General features: G+C 40.3%; 1 protein-coding gene across 1 annotated transcript; it reads right to left on the bottom strand.

Annotated features, from left to right (window-relative positions):
• Positions 1-1,917: 1,917 nt before the first annotated feature.
• On the bottom strand, positions 1,918-26,801 carry LOC119699101 (hormonally up-regulated neu tumor-associated kinase homolog). The gene is made up of 9 exons (XM_038132149.1): positions 25,701-26,801; positions 24,457-24,749; positions 20,124-20,179; positions 18,857-18,995; positions 14,814-14,941; positions 12,518-12,653; positions 10,888-11,065; positions 4,140-4,359; positions 1,918-3,094 (listed from the first exon to the last, which is right to left on the bottom strand). Exons 1-9 carry the CDS (start codon positions 25,950-25,952, stop codon positions 2,343-2,345), a joined length of 2,154 nt encoding a protein of 717 aa, XP_037988077.1. The 5' UTR covers positions 25,953-26,801; the 3' UTR covers positions 1,918-2,342.
• Positions 26,802-27,639: the final 838 nt, after the last annotated feature.

Below are 27,639 nucleotides of genomic sequence, written 5' to 3'. Positions count from 1 at the left end.
AGTGATCGCTTCTTGCCCTTATCTCAGCCCAGGAGACTTTTATTATATTTTCCCTATCCTGTCCAGCTGAGATGGGGAAATGGTAGGGCAACTTTGGTGGGCACCTGGCAGCCAGCCAGGGTCACCTACTAGAAAATTGTACTGCCTTGAATTTGAACCCCACAAAGACCTGAAGTTTTCTTTGACCACTGGTAAGTATCTCTCCCTTTGGAAACCCCTGTTCGCTGTCAGAGACAGAGAAGAGACTGGACTGGAGACAGCTGAGGCCATGAGAGGCAGCACAATTCAGAGCTCCTCTAGGAAGAGCTACCTCTTCTGTGCTTGGGTCCTGGTGCACAGACACTTAATGCTGATCTCTCTGGGGTTTATTTTAGTAGGGAATGGATATTCCCCTGTGTCCCCAAGCTAGATGGGAGTGATGATCTGCTGGAGGGCAAGAAGGCTCTGAAGAGAGATCTGGACAGGCTGGAGAGATGGGCCTAAGCCAATTTTATGAGGCTTGAAGCGCACAAGGCAAAGTGCTGTGTCCTGTGATGGGTCACAGCAACCCCGTGCAGTGCTACAGGCTCGGAGCAAAGTTCATGTCAGAAAAAGATGAGGGGGTAGTGGTTGGCAGCCAGCTGAACATGGCCCATGACAGCAGTGTGTCTGCGTGGCCAAGAAGGCCACTGGCATCCTGGTCTGTATCAGCAATAGTGTGGCCAGCAGGACCAGGGCAGTGATTGTCCCTCTCTGCTTGGCACTGATAAGGCCACACCTTGAGTGCTGTGTCCAGTTCTGGGCTCCATCACTTCAAGACACTGAGGTGCTGGAGCATGGCCAGAGAAGGGCAACAAAGCTGGGAAAGGGTCTGGAGCACAAGTCCTGTGAGAAGTGTCTGAAGGAGCTGCTGTTGCTTAGACTGGAGGAAAGGAGATTCAGGGGGAGCTGAACAACTACCTGAAAGGAGGCTGTAGCCATGTGGATGTCAGTCTCTTCTTCCAGATAACAAGTGACAGGGCAAGAGGAAATGGCTTCAAGCTGCACCAGGGTAGGTTTAGGCTGAATATTAGGAAAAATGTCTTTGCTGAAAGGGTTGTCAAATATTGGAACAAACTGCCCAGGGAAGTGGTTGAATCACCATCCCTGGAGGTATTTAAAAGATGGGTAGGTGTGACTCTTTGGGACATGATTTAGTGGTGGGCTTGATAATCTTAAGGGTCTTTTTCCAAAATAAACAATTCTATGATTTTTTGATTCTATGATTTATGTCCAGAATGAAGCATTTCAGCATTGTGAAAGGAAACAGTGAATGGAAATGTAAACTTTCAGCTAAATCAATTAGTTTCAAAATGTAAGTCCAAAGAAAAAAATGTTTTTAAGGGCAATTCAAAGCTTAAAACATATTCAAGGCATAGACATTTCCTAAATTATTAGGAATTCAGATTTTCTGAGAAAAAACCTTTGCACATCTTTTATGTGGGAGCCTACAGGGCAGCAAATATGAAGATTCCCATTGTATTTTCACCTCTGTTCGTGTCAGTCAGGTTCAAATCCATTGAGCTTAAGGGATTTAAACTGACATAGAACTTGTTTGAGTATGGAAACAGCCTTAAAGCTTAGTACTATGACAGTCTAACTGAGAACCACAATACATTGAAACTGAAAGCAAATCCATATTTTCAATAGTAAGGCACAAACATTGCAAAGGCAAACAGTTACAAATAGGCAATACTAATTAAGTTGTTAAATTTGCAGAGAAATCTCTTTCAGGGGAGTTAGGATGTATGGTCTCCATTAGTTGTAATTCACACAGTTAAAACTAATTAACAAGCAAAGAAGCAAACAAATAATTTATCATTGCCATGACTATTTTTTGTGTCATGGCACCCCCCACCCCCCCAGGTGTTTATTCCCTCATTGTTGCTGGCTTTTTACCTTCTGCATGATGTTCACAGCTTAATAAAAATTGCCTGCCTGGGTTTATTTTCCTGATGAAATGCATAAGTACAAGTAACACAAGTTTAGGAAAATATTTGTATTGGTGCAAAATATTTTAAATCCCATCTTCTGCCCTCAGTGTCCACTTTTGTGCCTAAATATACATTATGTTGTTCTCTTACAGTGGCATCTGTTTTTCTGATTCTTTGGTGTGCTCCACAAAATTTGTAGCATGGTGTTTGGTCGATATCAGAGGATATGCAGCTTAAATAATATAATTCTTCTGTGTTTGGAGGATTCTCATTTTAATATTGAATTCATCTCTGCCACCTTCCTTTTCTTGCTCTCTTTTTCTTGTCCAGCTTTGTTTTTTACCTTCTCTGTCACCATTTTTTTCTTCTGATGCTTTGTGAGTGTTTTATTTATGCAAAATTTAATCTTAGAGTCTCTGGTTTTTTACCTGACCTGGTTTGGTATGGTGGGCATAAAACTGGAAGATTTACATCCGTAGTTGTAGGAATGTGCCTGAGTGGAACAAAGTTTTTCTTAGTTTTCCTACTGAAAAAATGAGTTGGGTTTTCTTTAAACTGCCGCATGCTTCTTAGGGTAAACTTTTGCTGTTGGGCCATGGGGGAAGCTGGTGTTTTTGAACCGTTGACTATAACAAGAGGGCAGATATCTGTATGTTCCTGCGCTGCCCCCAGCAAGGAAATCTTTCTAGGAAGGGTTTCACTTAAGGTAGCTTGTTGTAGCCTGGGGAAAGGTGACAGCTGGGGAGAGTCAATCATGAGGAGGTCAGCGTGGTCTTTATCAAGTTGCCTCTGTGTTGGGATGTGAATATTGTCATACACTGCCTTCAGAAGGTCTTTAAACCTCATGTCCTGATGAGGAAAAGGACTTCTGCTAATAATTCTGTTTTCCACCAAGGACCGTGCAGGTACTTTGCTTGCACTTGGCATTGCTTGGACGTTTGAAAAGGGAGATTGCTTATTTGGTGGTGTGGATGGGGATTTCTTATAAAGATATGGTTTTCTGGTCCCTGTCAAGTCTTCAAAGCCATTCTGATTCTTGTGGGAGTCCAAAAGTGGCTGATAAATGGGCTCACAAGGCTTACTTTTTCTTGGTGACTTAGGAGGCCCACAGCGAACCAACTCTCCACCTGCAAACTGGGAAACTAAATAGAATATAGAATAAATCAGATCAGCTTCAGCTGGAATGGCATTTGCAAGAAAACCACACATTATTATCAAATCAGCTTCATCCCGCAATGAAATCAGTATTTGTAAAGGCATAAATAAAAGTAAATCTTGACGCAGAATGCAATTTTGCACTGATGATTTCAAGCAGATGGTGATCTGCAGGTAGGCAATTGTCAGTTTTTTGGTTGGGTAAACAGTCTGAAATGAGCATCTTCATATAAAGTTGTCTGGCTTAATTTTATTGAGTACAATAAAATCAAAGAATCATAGAATACTTTGGGTTGGAAGGAACCTTAAAGATCTTATTCCAATCCCTATTCACCATTCTCTAGATCAGGTTTCTCAGAGCTTCATCCTATGTAGCCTTGAATAATTTTAGGATTGGGCATCCACGGGTTCTCTGGGCAACAAATGCATGTATGCTTCTAGGGATATTTATCACACCATTTGAAACATAGCACATATCTAAATGGTCATGAGGGTGCAATAACTGGAGCAGAAATAAATTCAGATATGGAGTTTGATAATCCAGTACTGGGCATCTTCTATATTTTTGAGACTGTGGAAAATGATCTCATGAATATGAGTACAACCCTTCATTGAGTATAGTGAAGTTGTGACACTTGCACCATGCTCATGTTCATCCTGGAAATGTAAATAAATGCTCTTTTTTACTCATAAATGTCTGTTCTTGGAAGTGCCTTAGAGCTACTAGTACTGTCCCAGGGTTACTCATACAGGAAGTAACCTACACATGGACATGGAACTGTTATTTGTGATCAGTATCTGCTGAGTATGCACCGGATCAGGTGTTCATCTGCTAATTACTTCACCTGATCAAAATTAAATCTATCACCACATTTGAGCCTGGGAAACAATTAATCAAAATACTTGAAATTTCAAAACAAAATGCAAAGATATTTCTGTAGCATTTTCAGGAATTGTGTTCATTTTTTTCCTCAGACAGATACCCTTTTACCCTTTTGAACTAACATGCTGAAACTTATTTCAGAACAGTACCTTTTGACAAGTTTTCTTGGTTTTCCAATGCAATTGTGATCTCATCTTCTTGAACAGCATTTGGCACTGCCAGGGTTAATACACTAGGAAATGCCCTGTTGTCATAATTTCTGAGATTTCCTAGAGTGTCCATTTCAGCCTTCGGGGAAATCTTGGTTTCTGACTCCTTATTCAGCTGTTTATCAGGATTAATACTGTGTTTTTCTGCTTCATGTTCCCTCTGTAAAATGATCAGACACCATTTGGTTTGAAGGGAACAAAAAAGCACGTAAATTTTAAAAGAAATCACACTATAAGGCATAATAGGAAATCTTGTCTTCACACAAGCCTTAGTTACACACATCAATATTTCATCTGAACAGATCCTATGGCAGCGGCTCTTCCTGAAACCCAGCTGTACATGGGCTGGCACACCCTTCCCTTTACCATGCAGACCATGGGGAGAAAGTTTTAATGAAAGTCCATTGGGCACTAGAATGCCATCTTTGGAGAGCCCATGGCCCTTCCTTCGAGGCTTACGGCTCACAGAATCTCCCAAGGTGTGTAAGGAAGGTCAAGGTACCACAGAGCTCATGCTGCAAAGCAGAAACATCACAGAATGCTGTGAACCACTCCCTGATCCAGAAGGAAGATTGTCACGGGCAAGTTGCCATTTGCTGTGAGGGCAAGTAGTCAGCACAAGACTAGAACAGATCTGGGGAGGTTTTGCAGTGGAATTGCAGGAGGAAGACCTCCATGGAGCTGTGGTAACAGGACCACTCATCCCAAAAAGAGCATGGGCTTCAGGACTCACTCCTTGCTGCAGTGCCACTTCTCTCACTCCTACAAGCATCTTCCATGAACAAGGGATAGGTTCTCATATGGAGGTCACTTGTCTATCCTATGATCCAAATTTTGAGAGTCCTCACTGTGTCAGCCTCATGCACACTGAGTTTCAGTTGTCAAAACCTAGTGAAAATGCAAGGGCTGTGAAATATAATGTTAGATTTAAAACGTATTTTTCACAAGGGGAGCACTTTGCAAAGCAAAGAATAGAAGAAAGAGATCCCTTCCTACAGAACCAAGTCCTGTGATGAGATGACTGCTCTGTGTGCTGCTTCTGTCACAGAACATCTCCCTTAGCTCTGGCACTCCTGAAAAAGAAATTTCTGAAATGTAGTTTCTGAAACCAAGACCACTACCCACACGGATATTCCAGTCCAATACCAAGCTTTTTTTGCTGCTCTCCATCCTCTTTGACAGACCTGCTTTGTTGTTACATGGCTACCACTTCAAGGATTATCTCTAGCGACTTTTGATTTTTTTTACTGCCATCCCCACATAATACAGACTTCTTACCCCCAGAACCAGAGAGGTAATTAGGTTTACTATGGTGTACTTATTTTTTTCATGGTTTTCTTCTAATATTTGTATTGCAAAGTGCTCCCCTTATGAAAAATATGTTTTTAATTTAACATGTCATTTTAAAAAGTGGGTGTAATTTGTGGAGAAAAGGTGCTTTTGATAGGTTGAATGTATTTTGTGAGTTAGCAAAAATGTTTGGAAAAATTTGAAGGGTTCCAAACCTCAAATTTATGGAGTCACCCCATCCTTCCTATGTACTTGCAGTACCCAATCAAAATTAGGGTAATTATTTTAAGAGTATTTATAAAAAGAAACGAAATATGTTCAAGTTGACAACATATTGCTAAAACCACACTAGATCAATTGGGAATTTGAGATGTCATAAGTATTTTAGCCTATGCAATCAAATAGTCTCCCAGGATTTTACACACTGCTAGTTAAGAAAACAAATTTTCATCTTACATTTTGCAAGCTGTCACCTTATATACAGTATATCAGAAAACTTGCCATGACTGGTTTTACTGCCAGACCTCTTAAGAGCTAATTGGTTAAGCACCTGGGCAGGAAGCTTTTTGGCAGAAATGCTATTTTCTGCAAGGACTAGCTATAAAGTTCTGGATGGCAAATTGTAATCATTAAGGCTCCCTCTTCTACAGCAGAACACATAAAATGTAAATACATTGCTTGGAGAAACTACGATGCATAAAAGGAGACAGGCTGTGTTTTAAGTTTATTCAATGACTTATGGCTCGAATTTGAACATGGAAAGGATCTTATGCTTTTTTAAGGGTAAAGCTTTCAACAGACTTTTCTAATTGCAGCCAGAAAAATGAGAATCACATCTGTTTGCATCCAAAAAAACTATTATTTGCATGTTCAACTGTTAACTTCTGTATACAAGGAGATGGTGCGAATACAATGAGTCATACTGGTTTTTCAAATGCAGGGGGGTTGTACATGAAAAGTAATTTTCACAGATTTTTTTTCAGTTTTAGGTTAGAATTCCTCCTGAAATTTTTTTCCCCAGGAAATTGTGTTTCTTGGTATTGTGTGAAAAATCATAGCATATTCTGCTGCCTGGGATGAGTTGAATGTACTGTTTTGTGAATATGCATTTGGATTCCAAACAATATCTGAGCTGATTTTGTTGGTAGAATGTTTTATTGCATTTTATTCATAGGCATTATCATGACTGCAATTACTTTTCTGTTTGTGTTGATATTTGATATGTTTTGTTCTTTTTGGACAGAATATTCAGAAGAGCCAGATGCCAACTTTTTCTACTAGTCACTTAGAGGGAAAGAGGTTTCTAATTTGCTCAAAAATACCTGGGTTTTTTTAACTATAAATTTGCTCTTCTATCGGTATTATCTTCCTGTAAATACCTCTTTTCACAGGCAGACAGAAATATGCAATAATCTTTATGGTCCTAGAAAGAAATAGTGTAAATGGCAACTAGTTTTCAAGTAGCTTCATTTTACCTGTGACTCTTAATTGTTACTTGTCTGTTTCCATAATTTAGATTTGATTTATATGCAATTTCTATTTTTTTCTTTAATTTTATACACACAAGCTGTCTTGTTGAGCTCAGTGAAACTATCCATATCCTTAAAGTTAAAGCAGATGCATACATTTGCAAGATCTGGAGAGCTGAAAGGAAATAATGTGATTTAAGGATGGATCACACACTGCTAGTAATAAATAGCAAATAGTTGGCTTTATACAGAATATAGAGAACATCTATCTATGCATTTTGAAATATCCTTGGCATAATTTATAACACAAGTATCAAAAACCCATGCTGTTGTAATTAAGCTTTAGTAACGTCAGGATCTCAAAAAGAAGATGAATAAAAAGTGGGAAATTTCCCCCTTGCATTCAGTTAACAATCTTTACTCTTCTTCCTCAGTTTCAGCTCGCTGTGGCTGGGTGGTCAAAGAAGTGCATTGCAGCCTGCCAAAGAGGTGGTTGAATTTGGCCTCTTTTAGATCAAAGCAGAGAATCCTCCCCACAAGATAATCCCCTGCCAGCTGCCTCCTTCGAGGGCCGTGCCAGCGCAGCATGGGCCAGTCTCCAGGGAAGCTGGGGGCTGCTCTTGGCTCTGCCTCTGCCCAAAAACGTCATGCCACCCGTGTGGGGCTCCGCCTTGGGATCCAAGAGATGCATTCTTTTCTTTTCCCTATATACTTCACATATGCTTAGGGCTAAGTTTTGCCATTGTGCAAGTATGTGCATAAAGTAGCTTTAGCTGAAGAACAGGCCAGAGGATACTGGAAAAATACGAGCATTGATTGAGTAAGAATGCCCAGCTTGATTTCTTTGCCAGCCTTCCTTTCTTCCCTGTTTTTGCACAAATTCCAGCCTTGCTGGGAAATACGAATATTATTGAATGTTGGAGAAACTGGTAGAAAGTGGTAGCACTGATAGCCGTGATTTAAAAGAGCTCCTGGGGAGGACTGATTGCACAGGTTAATCATGCAAAAGGCTTGAATAAGAAACAATCAAGTGATCATTATTAACTGCAAAAAGTTGCAGAGCCTAACAACTAGAAAGGGAGAAATATTAATTTTCATAAGAGAGAAGAACATAAGAGGGAATAGAGGGACAAAAATAAGAAAAAAAGTTATGTAGATGATTATCTAGGGAAAAAAGTGAGTTTACCACAGTCTTAGATAACAGATAAACTGTGCTAGTAGCAGGCTTTGTGTTCATGATTTTAAAGGTGGCATTTACAAACTTTGTGATGATGGAAAAAAGGAAAGAAATCTTTAATGACATCAAAAGATGGTATAAATTGGTCTGTTCTAATTTCCTAATTTGTATGTCTTAGTAACAGATATTGGAAGGTATTATTTGTGGCAGAATCCACTCTGGCAAATTTAGACATTTATCTTGTGCCTGTATTTCAAGTTCTCAGGAAAGATGTCCTACTAAAAGTGAGTCATTCCCCTGTGAAATCATCAAAGGGAGATTCTGTGTGCAATTTTAAGAACTTCCCACATTGATCATGTGAAAATTTGCAGACTGGCATGGTTTTGTGGTGCAGAAGAAAGCTCTACACACCTGGGAGTTACGGGGAAGGTGTAGAAATGGGGAGTTGTGCTATGACACTAATAGACCCCAGGGCACATGTCCAGTTTACAAGCTTAGACATGTCCCTGCTGAGTTTAGTCCAGCAAGGGAAGTGCAAAGTCCTGCTCCTGGGGAAGAGCAACCCCAGGCACCAGCATACACTGGGGCCACCGGGCTGGAAAGCAGCTGGAGGTCCTGGTCCACATCAAGTTGGCTGTGTGTCAGCAACGTGGCCCTGCTGCAGAGAAGGCTGATGGTATCCTGGGCAGCAACAGGAGTTGCCAGTGTTGCCAGCAGGTCGAGGGAAGGGATGCTGCCCCTCTGCTCAGCAGTGGTGAGGTCACACCTGGAGCGCTGCATCTGGTTCTGTGCTCCTCAGTAAGAGAGACATGGATGTACTGTAGTGAGTTCTGGGACACAGAGATGATTGAGAGACTGAAGCACACACAAGAGTTTCCCTCTGAACATCAAGAAACAGTTTTTAACTGTGGAGGTGATCGAGCACTGCCACAAGTTGCCCAGGGATGCTGGTGTTCATCCTTGGAGACAATAAAAAGCTGTCCAGATGGTTCTGGGCAACCATCTGTAGGTGTCCCTGCTTGAGCAGGGCACTTAGATCAGATGGCTTCCAGAGATCCCTGCCAACCTCAGCCTGTCTAAGATGCTGTGATTTTGTGAAAGCCATTACTGTTTTGAGCTAGAAGCTGGTCAGATTATTTTGCATCTGTTTTAAACCTTTAACTGGAAAAATGTCAATGAAAGGAGAGGAGAGGAGAGGAGAGGAGAGGAGAGGAGAGGAGAGGAGAGGAGAGGAGAGGAGAGGAGAGGAGAGGAGAGGAGAGGAGAGGAGAGAAGATGTCACTCATTCCTTCATTTAACTTCTCCTCTTTTCTGCCTTGCTCTACCAAAAGTTTCATTCTGCCTGGGAAATGTATTTACTAGGACTTCAAAACAATATTTTTTAGTGTTATTAACTTACAATCAGAGCTAATTTAAGGGTCCATGCTTGAATTCAGTTTGAGTCTCTGCCTTAAGAGGGCATTTTGGATGTCAGGAGTGGCAGGAAGTATCACAGACCCTTAATCAGCTTGCAACTTTATGTACATGACCACTTCCCTCTTCCACCTGGGTAAGATACTGAAAGAGGTCATACACGACATGAAACACTGCCACTTGCCTGGAAGGCTAGATCTCTGCTGGCTGTAAATCAGCTTGATATCTAGAGGTATTAGAAAGCTGGTCAATAGCCTTCACAATGTGGGTCTTTTTGAGTGACTTATGAGTTAGCAGATCCTACTTAAAATCATAATAAGAAAAAATTCGCATATGTGAAGAAAAGCCTCCTCTCCCTAAGCATGCACACACACACTCTCCAACTCATATTTTTGAGTTATGGCTCTGTCTGCAGACACTGCACAGACTGTTGCGACCTTGGGGCTGTGTGCTGGCATGGAGATCTGGATCTGCTCAAGCTCATCTGAATGATTTCTAGAGGAGTCAACTGGACCTTCTCAAAATACAGCTTCTCCAGGGTGAAGGCTTTGAATGGGAGGCTAATCGCTAATGTGTGTGTTTTTGTAGCTGAAACTTTTCCCATTGCACTTGTGTGTTAGAAGCTGGAATTTGGCTTCCTGTCTGCCTAGTTTCTGCCTGAAGCAAAATTTTTATGGCTGAGCTGTGAACCCCTTAGTGGAGACGGTTGTAAAAGAAAAGCTTACAGCCTTTTTGACTAATTGTGGCCTTACCAATGATTACCATAATTTTTTGAATTTATTTTTAAAATGTTTGTCCCCTCTGATCTCACTCCATGTTCCTGAGTGAGCTGGAGCTGAAGTGTGAGAATAAGGTACAGGGGTAAAAAATATGGAAAAAAAAAAGATGCTGGGAAAAGATTTTACAACCTTCACAGCTCCCCACTCACCTTCCTAGACTTTGGATTAAACCCTCACAGACCAGTCAGAAAGGAAAGCGACGGCGAGGTCACTGAGATGCTAATGCTCCTTTTCCCAATGGAAAAGTAATCTTCTACGTAAAGCAAGATAATTCTCAATCCCATTACAACCGGCAGCTCATTTAAAAAATTCATTAGTCATAAAAAAGATATATTTATCTCTGGGAATAAAAAAATCTCATAAATTAATCACCTCTGAGAATGCCAGAATGTAGGTTTCTTAGGACTGCACTTGGATCTGCAATTTCATAACTATTTTTTGATGAATTTTCCCCTGTTCCTTGAATAACCACCTTTTTCATGTGTGCTACATAGCTGCTGCTTTGTTCCTTATAAAAATACAGGGAGCTCTTTATGCCTCTTATGACAGAAATATCTTACCTGAACTCTTTTGCAGTCTTTCTGGTACCTGAGCAGTTTCTTCAGCAATAAGCAATAAGAAGACATGGCAGGAGAGGGTCTGTTATTTATTAAACTGTTGATAACTTCTGAAAGACTGAACTCCATAACGTTTGTCATGTAGTTTAAAACGACAGGATTCAATCCACTGGGGCAAAATCTAAAATATTAGGAAAAAGTATTTTAATACAAATGATGCAACCAGGTACTATATCAGAATTTAGAGTAAGCAGACAATACACTTCTTGTGGTGCAGCTGGAGCTGGCTAAGTTGCTTTTACAGGCAAATTATGATACACAGTTGTGCAATAATCTTCTTGTCTGGCTGCTCTAACTTCACTGCTGGGCTGAGGCTCTGTTACTGCATCATTAAACATCCTATTGTTGATATAATTGATTACTCTGAAAGGACACCCACCAGGATTAAGCTTGGAAAATTAAAATATGGAAAACAGAATTTTCTCATTTTAATCAAGTGTATGTATTTCAGTTCTCAGTACAGTAGCCTCAAATGGATAAAAAAGGGAGATAGTGTGTGTATGTAAGAAGTAGCAAAGGCAGGAATACTTGGAAGGACAAAAGGGAATGAAAGAAAGTACAGAAGGATTCTAATTTTTATATAAATCGGATTGTAAAATAAAACATTTTGTCATAAGGATAATTGTTTTACTCACGGGGTTCTGTGAGTAGCAAAGTCTAGCAAATGAATTATAGAAATCATCCTTAGATTGTAAGACTCCTGAGACATTTTTTTCAAACTTCGGTATGAATGAGAACAGACAGGTGAGGGAAGAAAGGAGGGCAAAGGCAGGAGCAGTGGGCAATTCTCACAGAAACTGCACATAGATTTCTAAAATTTCTGGCTGTGACTGGCAGTGGATCACCATGGTAGGAAAACCTGCTAAGTGTCCTCTAGACACCAATGCAGATGGTGCAGATTACACAGGCCAAATTATTCTTTTTTCCAATTAGTGCGAAATACTGACCTTTACAGAACAGTTTGGGAATAAAAGATGTGACCCATTACTAGCTACTTTCAGCTGTGAGTATGATGTAAAATGTCCATCACCGAATTTAGGCATTTAAAGACATGAAAAGTAAGCTTTGCAGCCTCCCAATATGAAAGATGAATAACATCTTGCAAGCTGGCAACATTTATGTGAAGTGTTACATTGCACTTATCTTCAAACTTTTGTAATAATGTTGAAGCATAAAGTTTTGCTTTAAGAAAAAATGGAGACTAGTTAAAACCAGTTACAAAGATGGATGAGAATAAAAACTATTAGAATAACAAGAACTTTGGTGTAATATAAAGATATTTCCTCAGGTGGGCATTTGAGACCTAGTTTTGTAGGAAAGGATTAGAAGTACACTGAAATTAGTAGCAGCTGTGGAGCATGTTAAGAACAAAATTATTAATACAATGGATATAAACATTTCTATAAGGATGTTTCCTCTTAAATAAAATTTGCCCACAGTTAGAAGTGTTGGTGTGGTGTTTTCTGAAGTAAAACTGTCTAAAACAAACAAACAAACAAATCCTAAAAACACTTCCCTCACAAATCCCCAATCCTGAAATCCAAAGGTAGAAGACAGATGTCAAAACTGTTACCTGTTCTCGTAGGCAGCAGTGTTCATTATTTTGCTGGTGAAGCCTTCGTTCAACCATTTGTCTTTCATTGCTTCTTTGACTCCAGGCCTCTTAGCAGGGTTGGGCTCAAGTAGAGACTGCATGAAGTGTACAGCTCCTGTGCAGTAGTCCAAGAAAATTGCTTGTCACTAATACTGGCTTTGCCAGTAATATTTCACTATCTGTCTACTACATAATTTTTCTCTTTCAGAAATGGGGCACTTGCCCTGCTTCTCCACATTGTAAGAGCCTCAGGCAATATTCAGTCTCTAGGGCTTTTCTTTGAGTCTGCTGTGGCCCCATAGGGTGACCCGTTTCCCCCAAGAACAGGATGGGCAGCAGTCGCCAAACCATGCTGGGATGCCTGCGAGGGACCTTTGGATGCTGCTGTGGATGGAATTCAGTTCCTAATTTTCTTGATTTGCCCCATTGAATGCAGCCAATGATATCAGCAGTAATCAGCATTGTGCTCACTCAGCATTTGATCAGGCCTCTGAGAAGGCACTTCTGTGCCAGCTGACTACACAGGAGTTATATTCCTCACCCAAAGATGCCAATTGCATGGATAAAACTCACCGTAATGGGGATGGAGATGGACTCCTGTGCTCACAGGATGTGTTGTGTTGTGCTTTGGCTCCCTGGAACCGGGGCAGAGAGAGCTCAAACATTCCTGTATGTCAATCACTCAGCTCTAACATTGCATAAAGTCCCTTTCTCTTTTTTTTTTGGTTTTTTTTTTCTTCTTGGGAAAATTTTACTGAATTCTTCCATATTCCTTGGGGAAGTGGGGAAGTTTTGAAATGAACAAACGTCAAGTGAGCATTAAACTGGGAACATACTACTCCTTTCACTTGCAATCTCCTTCAGAAGAATTTAGATCTAAAGTATGCAAAGCCAGTTTATTACTGCTCTCTCACTGAATTCCCAGTGGGTAACAGAACAATGGAGCTATCCACAGTCTTCCACTAACTGTGTGGGCTTTGTAGAAAAGCAGAGATAATGCATTTATTAGTAGAAGCTATAACAATAACATAAATAAGAAAAATTAGAAGTAAAATAACTGTAGCTATGGAGGGATTCTACAGAAATGAAGCTGCTATCTGGCAACTGATCTCCAAAGAAGGAGAAATGAGAAACTAATGCACAGACATTCTTGACAGCTATGGTAGATATCCTTACTCCATTTACTAGGGGAGAGAGAGAAATCGAATCATCACATTATCTTAACACTCCAGACTAGATCCAGCTAGCCTGGCCTGGAACTGCCTGCTGCTTCCCAGTGCTTGGCTGCAGGCAGCCACTGAAGCTAATCCTGGTTCCTAGGATCATTCTTGCCTAACATCACAGCCACGGTGCTCAAAACCATGGGAAGATCTGAACTCTTGCTGGGAGATAGCTGGGCAGAACATGTCACATTCTGCTCTGCTTGCCCACTTGGTCAGTGAAGATAACAGCTGTGAGAAGGGGCCTGAGCCTGTGATGGTCAACAGAGAGGATGCCACCCCAGGTGGAGAGAAAATAGGGATTAAAGCCAGAGGTGTATAAGAATCATTGTAAAGCAGCAGGATTTTGAACTTTGAGGGAGTAAACCTTGTACTGCTGACTGAGAGTGAATGCACACCAATGTGAATTCTAGGGTTTAGAGCCATAGATTGTAATTCAGGCTAGAATTTTTGAGAACTATCTTAGTTGTCTCAAAAATACTTCATTGACTGTACCTCATTAAAGATTGTCAGTAAAACTAATTGAAAAATGCTAGACTTTAGTTCTTTCTCATGAAAAATATGAACAGGCTCTTCACAAAAATAGCCCTCCCATGTCTTTAATAATCTCAGTGTTGTAGAGTCTGTCAGTAGCCAAAAGATAAGGTCTCCAGGAAAAAATATCTAAGGTTTAGATAACTTATTTGTGGGAAAAACAGGAAAGAATGCCTGGCTGTGACACACAGCATGGGACATACTAAACATGGCAGTGTTCTCATTTGTTCTCATTTATTACAGAGCTGCCCCACTTATGTAGAAGCAATGTACATTTTATTCCCTCTGTAAATAAGAACCAAGAATAATGGTCTTTTCAAAAGACAACAATTTTTTTTCTTGTAGCCTGAGATAAAATGATATTGCCGCAGCCTCAAAAAAGTTATTTCTAAATGCAAACAAACCCACTGGAAAAGGTACATCTTAATTTCCAGAAGGCTGTGTTATTGCTAAATTCACATGATTACACAGGTTCAAAATGTTTTGCATAGATATTTTTTATAAAAACTGAAGTGCTTTACCAGGGGATATATCTGATGGAATAGGGCTGATTTCTCCAATTAACATCTTTTGATGTAGTTGCTTGATATTGAAAGGTTCCACCGTGAAGGGTAATGTGCCAGTTAGCATAGCAAACATGCTCACACCTCTGTCAAAAGACAAGACAAACATCAGAGCTCCATCTAATGCTAATAAACACTTATTTAAAAATCTCACAAAGCTGTGAGTCAGTTTTCAGAGTTGCCTTCAGCGTCACAAATGAGGTTACAAATTACCTCTAAGCAGAAATTTGTACTGACTACACATCTTACGCTTTTTTTCTTTGTGTAAATGCCATTTTATTTAGAAAAGAATGTTGTGGGAAGTGTGCATAAAATAGAGTGTACAGTGAGTGATGGGAAAGCCTGCAGTGTTGAAAGTGGAGACCTGCTGTTTATTTTAAAAATAAGCTAATTGGAGTGACAGTGTAATGTACCCAGCCCATCAGAATAAAGCATTTTGGTTTGGAGGCTGAGTGACAACACAGAGCTAGGACTGATGCAATAGATCTTGTTCCAAATAGTAATTCAGTTCTCTTGCTTTGCTCAGATTGCTAAATTAGGTGTGACTTATGCCTAGAAGGCTTTCATTTGGTAACAGCTTGCTGTTGGCTAAAGACTTAAATCTTTAACTCTTGCAAAAGACTAACAGTCTGCTAGCAGCAATCAGCAAGCTTTGTGAAGGTTTGCCATTCAGTCTGGAAAAGTACCAACATTTGGAAAACTTGCTTAGCTGTCCTGAGTTTGTGAACAGGGAGGCTTCCTTGAACACTCTCCATGGTACTTCCTTGCTCTAGATGAATTGCACTACCACAACAGCACTGTTCTTCACCATGGAGTGAATAATTGAACCATAGAATGGCCTAGGTTGGAAGGAATCTTAAAGATCATGCAGTTCCAATCCCTCTGCTGAGGGCAGTGACACTTTTCTCTAGACCAGGTTGCTCAGGCCTCCCTCCAACTGTCCTTAGCTATTTCTCTACTGAGCTCAGAAGAGACAATAATTTTAGGAATTCAGGCAATTCTAATTTAATTAACTTGTTGGTACACTAGTGCAGATGATATCTGTGAAACAAATCTATGATGTGCTTAACTATGATTTTGATTAATGTGTTCAAACAATAGAAAAACATGAGATGGAGCTGCCATCTAAAATCTCTTTTAAAATGTTACACACAGTTAGAGCTAGTAAACACTGACACACTTGGTAGTTACTTGTAGATGGAATCTGATGGCATGTTAGACGTGAAGGTTTATTGGCCATAACAAACTGCTTCTCCTCTGTCCTATTGAACTGTCTGCATTTGTTTGAATACAACAGCTGTTTCCTCAGTTCAGCTGTTGCATGAAAGCCAATCACTTTGCAGTCTCCAAAGAACCTCTAAAATCTTCTGCACAAAAGTCGTGACTAGGCAAACAGGAACTGCAGTTCAGTGTTGCATCTCAGGAGCCTTGGCTGTACTGCAGTTGGATCTGGTTGGGTTTGTGAGTGTGCTTTTGACTGACTGGCTTTCTGGTTCCTGTTGTAATCACTCCTCATCAGTTCTGCTGCATAAAGTCAGTCCTTTGGCACTATACTGGAATATTTTAATTCTAGAGCCCCAAGAGTTTGTAGTCCTTTGCCTACTTTGTGACAATAGAAGTAACTTATCTTTTCAACTAATATTTTAGTCCACCAGAATTCCCTTTCCCACTATGATGTGAAAAATTCCAATTTAAATTTTAAATATGCTTTATGCCTGAGCTGCAGAATCTGTCTCTGTTAAACACCAAAGGCTATATAGATGTTTTATGTCGACCTTGACCTGTTATTTGCTCTTTATTAACAGAGTAAGCTCAGTCAGTGGTTCTAAGGTTATTGCTTTGCCCTCATTCAGATATCTGAAATGTGAAATCAGTATTATCCTATTTAAGGACTGACAGCATCCTCTAGACCTGATTAATCTGTGCTATGTTTACATAAATTCAGAGTAGCACTCTTGCATACCAGACATACATTGAAGCAGTTTTGTAGCCTGTGTTCCTTCTTCTTTAACTTTGTGTACCATTCATACCCTGTAAATTTAGAAGAAGCTGACATAGAGGAATCATGGTTATATAAAACCCCAAATACATAGCATGTCTGGCCGAGCAGGTCTTCAGAGGAATAACATACTTTATACATGTATAGAAATCCTTTTTACCTTTTAGGCGTATAGGAAAACGAATATTCTGTTTTAGGCACTTGAACCAGATGCCTGTATGTAGGTACCCTTTATGTAGCAACCCTTTAGAGCAAATTAAAACACTTTGTCCTTTGTGAGCACATGCTTTATGACTGTGAACTCCTCAAGGAGACTCCATGTCCTTGCAGATGGACAGGCAAGTGTGACATCGCAGTTCAGACCAGCTGTGTACATCCAGGCCCTCCTTTCCTTTTTTGCAGATGTCCTGCATGAAGTGGTTTGGTTGGAATTGACCTTAAACATTATCTCATTCCAACTCCCTGCCATGGGCAGGGACACCTCCCACCAGACCAGGTTGACTAAGGCCCCATCCAGCTTGGCCTTGAACACTTCCAGGGATGGGACATCCACAACTTCTTTAGACAACCTGATCCAAAAGCGTAACATTGCATCCTTTAAATCAATATGCTTGTGGGCTGGGATGGGAGGGGGAATTTCTAAACCAAAAAATGCTATTACTCTTAGAAGCCTTGTGAGCTTTTTGAAATCCATGGGATTTTATCACTGGCTTCAATAGCTGCATTTTTATTAGAACACTTGTTAGTCAGGATACTGTAAGGAATTATGGTCATAATTGTAAATAAGGGGGAGGAGGGTAGCAGAAGGTGCATTTGACAGCCAATTTTTTTCATCTTAATGCTCTAGGCAAAGATTTGGTTTAGTCTATATTACTCATATTCATTTGCCATGCCCTGAATCATACCTGCTAGAAATTGGCTTAAAAAATGTCTCCTAAGTGGAGACCCAGACACCTGGTTACTATCAAAAAGCTGAGGAGAAGCTGATATACTGGCACATATATATATATATATATATGTATGTATATATACACACATACATGCACACATACATATACAGATAAACATGAACTGCCTTTGGCAAAATGTTGGACACGGAGAACTGTTCTCCTGTCCAGATCCATGAAGATTAAAGAATACAAAAATCAACTAATTGACTTAATAAATCATCATTTTCCCAGCTCCACCTAGGGAAAAAAAATAAAAACCCCCATAACTTGCCTACAAGAACTACAAACTACAAATGCATTTGAAAAGTCTAAGATACTTTGTGTGAAAAATTGCTCTTCTCCTAGCACCTTCTGCATTCTTGCTTATTACAGGAAATGGATCCTGTAAATATAATAAAAAAAAGGAAAATTGAGTCCATGAAGGTTTGTGTCATCTATGATGGAAAATAACTCCACTTTATTATCATAATTCCGTATAAAGGGCCTCGCTAAGGGATGGGTGAAAATCTCATAGCTCTGTTATAGCCGCATCTTTGGCCTGGGTGTCCCGGAGACTCAATTTTTCTGCATAGATTTCTTTCTTAGGCAAAATACACCTTGGACAGAAAATGTCCATTTGTCAGTCCAGGGCTTTCAAGGAGTCTGATTTTGACAGAAGTTACTCACCTATCAGCTGATACTGCCTGCCAAGACAGGAGGCTAGGGGGGGTCATTTGATGGGGTTGATATGCACAATTCTTTCTCTGACTTTTCAGCACAGGTTCCTACCTACACATGGAGATAACCCTACTTTCTACTGTCTTCCTGTGGCACAGGGTTTCTCCAGAACAGCATGTGTATTGATCATTCATTTTTTTCTCCAGTGTTTTGCAATGGAGGCACATTTCAAGATACTCTGTTTGGTTTTTTTTCTGGCAACCCTTCCCTGACATATCTCTGCTTTTGCCTTTAATGCCCCAAAAATTGAATGCCACCAGCCCATTTATATCAGTCTTGTCTAAACCAATCTGTGCTGATAGTGTTTCAATAAGTACATTTTTAGATCTACTTACATGGACCAGACATCTACCTTTGGACCATATTTCTTATGAGCAAGGAGTTCTGGGGCAGCATAAGCTGGACTTCCACACTGGGTACGTAACAGCTCCTGGGAGAGACCCTCGAACCTTGCAGTATTGCTCAGTCCAAAATCTGATGGTAACAAAGCCAAAGGCAAATAAGTTTTAGTCTATTTTCAAATTACTTTACCAATTATCTGAAAATAGGAGAGAGACAAAACCAGCAGCTAGTTGTGGCATCTAATGATGTCTCGGCTGTGGATGCCAATTTGGGTTTGAATAAACATGCCATGAATTAGCAGGGGCCTTACAGTGAAGTTACCCAGCCACAGACCCGGTTTGGTTGATCTTGGCTTAATTATTTTGGTTTGCCTCTGTTGACTGCATGAGCTTAACAACACAGGCACATTAGCATGGCTTAATGAGCTATGAGATTGGGCTCAGCTCTGTGTGCTTTAGCCCACGGTAAATGTGGGGGGAAAAGTGCTAACTTAAGCCTTTTTCTCTGTCTATGTGCATGTGTGCAAGGGGGAGGAAAGAGAAAGGTGTGATTGTAAAGGACTGGCTGGCTATAAAACAGGGGTGAAGAGTTGGTGCCTTTTTTTCTCAGAGGTGTTAAGCTTTTAAAAGTTTGGGAAACACTGGGTTAAACATGTGGCTTCTCTAAGATTTAGCATCCCTTGTGGGGATTTTTCTGTGAGGTTTCCATAGAATAAAATTAATGTTTCTCTGAGCTGTGTTAACTGCTTGGTGCAAATTCTCTCATGTTTATAAATGTTTACTTCACAGGCCTAGCAAGATTTCAAGATTTCTGTTAGTGACCAAAACTTCTGTTTTTTTTTTTTTTTTAACACATACCAAATGATGAGGTCTCTAGCTGAAGTAATGACTCAACAGAAACTAATGTGTCTATACCTGCGTTTCACCCCAGAAGATTTATTTCTTTGTCCACAAATCACGTCTGCTAGGAACAGCTTTCTACACATAAAAGCTGTAATTGTTTCTTGGTTCGCTAGCAATACACAAGGGAAAACAATAGGCAAAATTGTTTTCCTTGTTCTCTTAAAAATATGTTTCAGCCAAACTTCAAATAAACAAGCTGTTTAGTTATACTTCATAACTTGAATTTATTCTAAAAGCTCAGAAATGTTTATTGGATAATCACAAGCTCACTTGTCAGGTATGATGATTGAATAGTAGCTGAAGATGCACACACACCAAAAAAGCAGAAAACAAGCCTCAAAGATAGTGGTGCACATACCAATGATTTTGATGTTGTTGTTCTCATCAAGAAGAAAATTTTCAATTTTTAGGTCCCTGAAATTAAGACAGAAAACAAACTTTAGGATGCCTGATTTCCCGACTAAACGTTTGCAGATAGTTTTGGGAGAAAATTAATTGATATTATAACAGTAGTTCTGCAAAGCCCTGCCTACAATTGTAACAAGAACCTTAGTCCTTCCTGAATTTTTCAGTCAGAAAAATGGAAACTGTATCTGTATTTCAGGGAATATTTTATGAATAAATATTTAAAATAAAGTATTAAGTTTAGGAAACATCTGTTCTACTGATTTAGACTTTTTTAAAATTAATGAATTGCATTTATTTCTTCTTTTGAGTAAAAAAGTTGCACATACTGGACCTCAGTTATTTTGGCTTTTTCAAGTACTGAGCACTGCTGAATATTTCTGATTTCTTTGCAAGTAAATCGTGCCTGGGAAATGTGCAGGATGAGAGAGGAACTGGAAAGTGAGATTTGCCTTGCTTGAAGAAGAAGGGAGATGTACCAAAGCTGTGTTGGAGGCAGCTACCCTGAAAGTGGAGACATCTTCAGTGTTGTTTGTGTAAATGGGACCAAGCAGTACCAGCCATCCCCTGCCAGGAGGATGTAATTCAAACTACTAGAAAAATGCTGGCTCAGGTACTTGTGTGAACGTTTACATATTTCCAAATTAAAAGCAAAAGCCAGAATAATGCCTCGCTGTGGGGAGTGCCTGAAGTGGCAACTGAAATATTTTTCATCATGGAGGAGTCCTCAGCCAGTGTAATTTCAGAGCTGGGAGCCAGTTGAATAGCCTGCAATGCTTTGCTAAGTCCTGGATTTGCCTCCCACCTGCTCTGAAGTTGTGAAGTGCTTTTGTGAGCTCTTGGAGAGATCTTGGAGGACAAACCAAAAGAAGTGATGGGAACAAGGACCAAGGGCTGGAAGGACTGGTGCTGCATGATCAGCACTGCGTTGCTGGAGAGGAGCAAGCCTGGAGGTGGTCAGGATGGGTGGGTTTGGGGCAGTATCCTTTTAACTCTGTGGCTCTGGATGAGACAGCATTGCATTCAAAACCCTCTGCTGCCCCAGGCCGAGAATGGGAATGGGGATGGTTTTAATGATATCTCTTTAATATGTTTTAATTTGAATAGCATGTTTTCTGGAGGGCAAATTAGCCAGTGCCCAAAAGCTGGGAGGTAGAGTTAAGGTAAGTTTGTTCATAGCTTGCCCATGTCATAACCCTATGCACTGAAATGCTGCAGTTTAAAACTATTTGTATTTCAGGCTACTGCAAATCTGACATTTGTATCAGATTTAACACCTCACTGTGCTCTCTGATGACTTTTACTCACTGCCATTAAATAATGTTATTTTGGATTGCTACAACTGCTGTTCTACAGGCTGAGCTGACTGCCCAAAATGTAAATTTTCTTTCCTGACAAACCTGATAATGGTCACTATGAAAGTTTACATAATGTCAGAAGTTATCTTACATGAAAGATACATCATGTTCTTTTTTTTTTTCCCAAAGGAAACTTTCCAAGGAATGTTGTAAATTTAAGCAACACCATGATTTCTTTCCTCCTCATTCCTATGGGGACTTCAGAGAGAGAGAGAGCCTAGAGGGCAGCTTGTGATGTTTCTCCAGGACTTTGGTTCAGTAGGGATTCAAAGGGATATATGACATTTTTATATGAGGGAAGGGAAAATATCCAGGAAAAACAGCCAGGAAAAATTAGGAACTGTACAAACAAGTAAATTACTGTCACCTCGCAAGCGCCAGCTGTAGGGGCTGGTGGCTGACTGCGCACGCGCTGCCCCAGTCCAGCTGCAAGGCAGTGGGATTTAGCTTACACATCTTTATTTGAGGTTTCTAAGCTCAGATGCATTACCTCACCCCTTGGCCGTGTCCAGAGCAGGCAGAGGAATAGTAAGCAGTACTCAGTTGATGAGTGTTAGCTTGTGGAGCTGTTGAGCTAGATCCTGTGCCTGAGCCTTCCTATATCGGGCACAGTAAAATGCTGGGGGTTGATGCTCTGTCTTCTGGGTAATTTTGGCCACTGTGAGAAAAGATCAGCCATGATCTTGCATGGACAAGAAAGTTTACTACCTTTACTCTGAAATGTGAACTCAATTTAACCTGTAAGGATTTGTTGCATCAGTGCTGGTTTAAGTGATGAATTGGAGAAGCAAAGGTTAAGAAACCAAATAGCTGTCTGAAGACAGTGTCAAATTTCCGTTGAGATATATCAATTTGGACTAAAAACAGCTACAAATTTGGCCAATTTTTATCAAATATATTGTTAAGACAGCAGCATTGTTTTTCTGAGATACACACAGGGTTAAAAATCAGGAATGCCCATAAGACACTTTTGAGAAAAGTGAATCAAATTAGCACATTCCTGAGTGGTGAGCTTAAGGATGAGACCCTACAATCAGCAGACACCTCAATTATTGGCCTAAACCCAAGCATTGGCACACAATTATCCATCTCATGAACTCATAACCGGTGTCATTCTTCCACGATCCTCCCCATGGATCAGCAGCTGTTCCCAACAGACGGCTTGAGAACCCTCCTTTCCTTGTGTTAAAGCAACTCAAGGAGTTGAGCTTTGCTCAGTGCTTAGATGGGAAAACCAGACTGGGTTTGTAAGGTAACTTTCCTACTTCTTCACTCATCTTTCTGGAAACATTGATGCCTTCTTTTCAGAAGAGGATACACCCAAAATTATCCTTGTTGGTTTAACCTCTGCAGAGAGTTGCAACAAATCACTGCAGCTGGAGCTGAGCAGGGAAGCCCTTCCAGATCCTTCCCAATCTGCTTCTGGTAAGAGGTCAAGGCCACAGCTCTGAATCTCAAAGCTAGCAGCAGGTCATGAGTTGTAGTACTGCTGACTGAACCTACACCTGTGCATGGGCTCCTGCCAGACCAGGGACCTTCATAAGCCCTATGACAAATTGTTGCAGAGCCAGAAATGAATTTTCCTTTGGTAAGGGCAGTTTGGTTGTAAATCAAGTCACCAGAGGAGCTCACGCTACTTTGTATCTGCCTACTCTCAGGGTATACGGCAAAATTCTTCCCTCTCACAAAGCTTTTCCAGCAAAGCCTGAACAACAGAAAAAGAAAGAAGTAGGGCAAGAAGTCAGGCTCGTCTCCAGCTCACTGTGAAGAATTATTCCAAACAAAAAGATGGCAACAGGACTTGAGAAATTAATGGTGAATGTCATCATGGGAAGAACATTAATGTTATGATTGTGAGCATTGAAGAAATGCTGTAAAATAGATTAGTTAGGGAACCAGCAAGTCAGGGATGTCAGCCTGGACTAAATGGGTGGAGCTCCCTGGGTTTGTTTTCTGGGTTTTCTTGTTGTTGTTCATTTAAATTCTCTAGGTCAGATGCTGACTATTTCTTTCTTGACCATTTCTTGTCAATTGACAAATCCAGCATAATGAAGTGCTGGACTGCAAGCATTTCGAGTCACAAAGCGCTTGTAAATGCTGAGACATCACATTTACAGCGTATTTGTTTCATGGTTGCTGTAACGATGCAGTCAACTGGATTAGTTTTTAGGTCCTGTGGGCTTTCTTGGTGAGTGCATTTACCATTTAAAATTAAGAATCTGATTGACTGTGAATCATTAAGTAAAACAGAAAAATGGTGGGAAAAAACTGTGTCTTGCCTATTCTTCCAGAGCTAAAATGGAAGTCTCATTCTGCTGCTATTGGCATATGTGCCAAGATCCCTGATAGAGGGAAAGATCAGCTCTCCTTGTGTGGGCTGCTTAGGCTCCTCTAGCAGTGACTGAAGTCATGATCTGTCCTCATAATGCAAAAGCCAACCTGGAGAGTCATCAACATGTCACAGACCCAGATCTGCAGGACATGTCTTCTTGACAAGCAGTGGGCTGTGATTGCTTGGATTTCTGTTCTGAGTGATGTATGGTTATTTCAATATGTTGTGGCTAACCAAAGGACAACAATATTTATATGCATAGCCACAGTGAAATATTTGAATTAGATACATATTTGTCATGAACTAATTCTGAGATAATTGTGGCAAAATGTTGGTTTGTTGTGCTCATCCGCTCTTGTCCCTGGGATAAGTATCTTTTCTACTTTACTGCCCAAGGAGTTCATAACAACTCGCAACAGTTACTCACCACTACTGAGAATAAAATGCTTTGTTAGTATGAGCTGAGAGAACATAGTCTTCTTTGTAATCCCTGTTTTTGTGATGGAAAAATAAAGAAATGCTCTTGGTGAAGAAAAGCACTCTGTGTTCTTGCACGCTTCCTTTTCTTGCTGTTTGAAAGAAGAGAAACATCTTACCTGTGAACAATCCCTTGGCAATGCAGGTGCTCTACTGCAGACAGAATTTGCCTGGTGTATCTCCTTACTTCCTGTTCCATCAGCCTCTTTTTGTCACAAATTCTGTCCAGGAGGTCCCCACCGAGGCAGAGCTCCAACACCATGTAATAGGAGTTGTCGGTCTCCAAGGTCTCATATAGCTGAACAATGTTGGGGTGCTTAATCATCTGGTGTATCCGTGGCTCACGCTTCATGTTTTTTAAAACATAGTAATCCTGCTTGGCTTTCCTCTTGTCAATGACTTTAATAGCTACCTAAATGGCAGGAGGATATTTGCAAATTAGCAACAAGCTTTGCAACAAGGATTAATGCTCAGGAGGATATGGAATAAGATGACACGGGGGAGAGGCTTTTTTGGACATGGTGTTGATAATCAGAATCACAGAGGGAGACGTTCCTGATGAAAAAATGTGCTTTTTGTTTTTCTTGAAGCCAAAACAAGAAGGCTGAAGTCTATCATATCTGTCACTCTCATTGCATTAATAAAGATGCATATATGAAATATTCTGAAATAAGAAAATCCCTTCATGTTTGACTTGTAACTGCATATGAAACGTGCCACATTTTTTTCCTAACATGCTCCCTTCCTTCTGACTTAGTCTAAAAACCATTCCAGATACTGGCTATTATGGGCTGGGGTTGGATTCTTTGCAGTTTGGGGAGCTAGTCAGACAGTGTAGTTACTGAAGCCCCAAGAAAAGTAAAAGTCAAAAAGTCACTTGAGAGTAACCTGCCTTGAGGGACACACTGTGTCTAGTGGTGTGTTATTTTAGCCCAACTGAGATATCTGGAGATAACTGATGCTATCCGTGTCCTGCCATATAAATATTTGCTGTTGGAATGGTTGGTTTTTCAGTCAGTGTTGTCCATAACTTTAAAGATATGTGGCACAAATTGCTCAATGAGGAGCATTAGGCAAAGCAGATTTGAAATTGTCTTTATGCCAGCATCCTTTTCTCTTTCAGCAGGAGGATATCTTTGTTGTCTATATTTTATAATTGTGAAAATAGTTGCACTCAGTACATATTCACACATGTGATTGATTATATGCAATAAACTGAATTTATGAGGTTAATTTATGAGGATAAGGTTCAGAGGATAATTCACTGAGTAGATTGTGGTTTTCAGATTAAAGTCTGAATTTTTCTGCTGTAAATTAGTGTGAGGTTACTTGTAATTCCTTTACCCTCTTCTTATGAGCTTACCTTCTCCCCTGTGGGGATGTGCAGTCCCTCCATCACCTTGGCAAAGGAGCCCTTGTTGATCATTTTGCCTACTAGGTAGTTCCCGACTTGTTTGGAGTGAGGGAAAGTCTTCCCAGTCTCTTGGAGCATCTCGTTAAAAAAAGCAAGCATTTTTATATCCTTCAGGTTTTTCTCCCATTCTGGTAATATCTCATCCCAGTTGCCAGTATCTGTCATTTTGTCATCCAAGCCTGCTTTCATTGCCATGGACATCCCTGGAGAGTTGGACTTATACCGCTGTTTTCCAGATGTAGCTTCTGATTCACAGCAGATCCAGGCATTAGGTCTGAATATCTCGTGGTGCAAGTGCCATCCTGCTGATTACAGAGCAACTAATCCTTTTCCCCTGAGACTCTAGGTTTGTCAGCTGATCCCTAGTTTGGGCACACAGATCTGCTCAAGCAGAACCAAGTGGTGGATATTAACTTAACCTGATATGTGAAGCCAGTTAATGCCCCAGAGCTGTCAAGTCAGATGACACATAATCCCAGCCTTAGCCTGGAATATAAGGCTCTCTTCCTCCTGCAATAGTTCCCTAAACATGTGTTCATTGCAAGTTGCACCAAACTAAACTGAGTCACAATATTCCTGACACACATATGGCTGGTGTGCAAGGACACAAGTTTACTCTAAAAACACTGGGGTAGCATGACTGCAAAGCTTCAAAGCTGAGTTATGTACCTGATGCTGCTCAAGCACTTATATATTTGCTGTGTAAAACATAAAACTATGCACTTGTAGCACATTTAAGTGCTGGTCCAGGTCGCACAGAGGTCTTTTGTGTTTCATGGGATTTAATTCTTGTTCTCTGTCTAGTGGGGACTCTGCGTGTCTGTGTGTATATATGTGTGTGTGAGCTTTTTCCCCTGTACAGCAATGATTGATTAAAAAAAAAGGAAAAATAAAAAAAAGAAAGAGGGAAAAAGGCTGTTGTTTTTTTTTTTTCCCTACAGCTGTTGTCTATCTATATCTGTCTTCATCACCCGGGTTCTTTCCAAAATCATGGAGAGAGAAAAGAGCTTTTCCAAAGAGTGCTTTCACATACCTGCAATTTGAGATGGGAGTTGCCATCTCTCTCCACTGACTACAATGTTTGGGACCCAAAGCCCTTCCCGGAACTTAGTGTGATGACAAATCCTTTCTCCACCCTTCATCACTTGGAGTTGAAAAATAAGCAGTGTCCTGCTTGCCTGATTTGACTTGTGGAGCTCACTAAAGGCAAAAATTTCCCAGGACGAGTGAAAATCAGAAGGAATTAAAAAAAAAAAAAAGTCTTCATACTCCCAAATGGATTTACTGTTTGCTTTGCAGTTCAAACTGTCCTGGGTGGGTTCAGTGCATCACCATCTGTACACATCTGCTTGCAGACACAGGGCAAAACTTGCCTTTTAGTGTCTAACTAAAAGATAAAGTCCCACTAGGTTGAACAGGTTGTCACACTTTGAGATATATCTGTTGCCCTGCTGGAATGGGACTTAGGATGCTTTTAGCTATTTGTTAAAGAAAGCCTGAAACAAATGAGACTTATGTTTTTAAGGGAAGAACAAGGAAATTGTCCCTGATTTGTGCTTACTATTTGCTCTGTCTCTTTCCTGTCTTCCTAAACCACTGTTCCTACTGAAAACAAGACAATAAAAGTGAGGGGAACCACTGATTAGAACAGAAACCCCAAATTTCTGGCACATTTCAGAAGAAAGGAAAAAACCCCTTAAAAATATAACAAGCATTTAAAACATGATAGCTAGCTAACTTAACTATTGCTATTTTTGGGGAAAGTCCCAGCCCGACACCTTTAAAAATGTTGAAATCAAAAAGCTTCCAAATACCTTTCAAAGTTTGGGGTTTTCTTTGGCACAGTGGAAGATTTTAAAAAGGGGGGTAGGGCAGAAGGAACATAAGA

The sequence above is a fragment of the Motacilla alba genome, chromosome 3 (genome assembly GCF_015832195.1).
Source record: "Motacilla alba alba isolate MOTALB_02 chromosome 3, Motacilla_alba_V1.0_pri, whole genome shotgun sequence".
NCBI lineage: Eukaryota > Metazoa > Chordata > Aves > Passeriformes > Motacillidae > Motacilla > Motacilla alba.
Note: the sequence above shows the minus strand (reverse complement) of the source record. Positions and strands in the feature narration are given on the sequence as shown.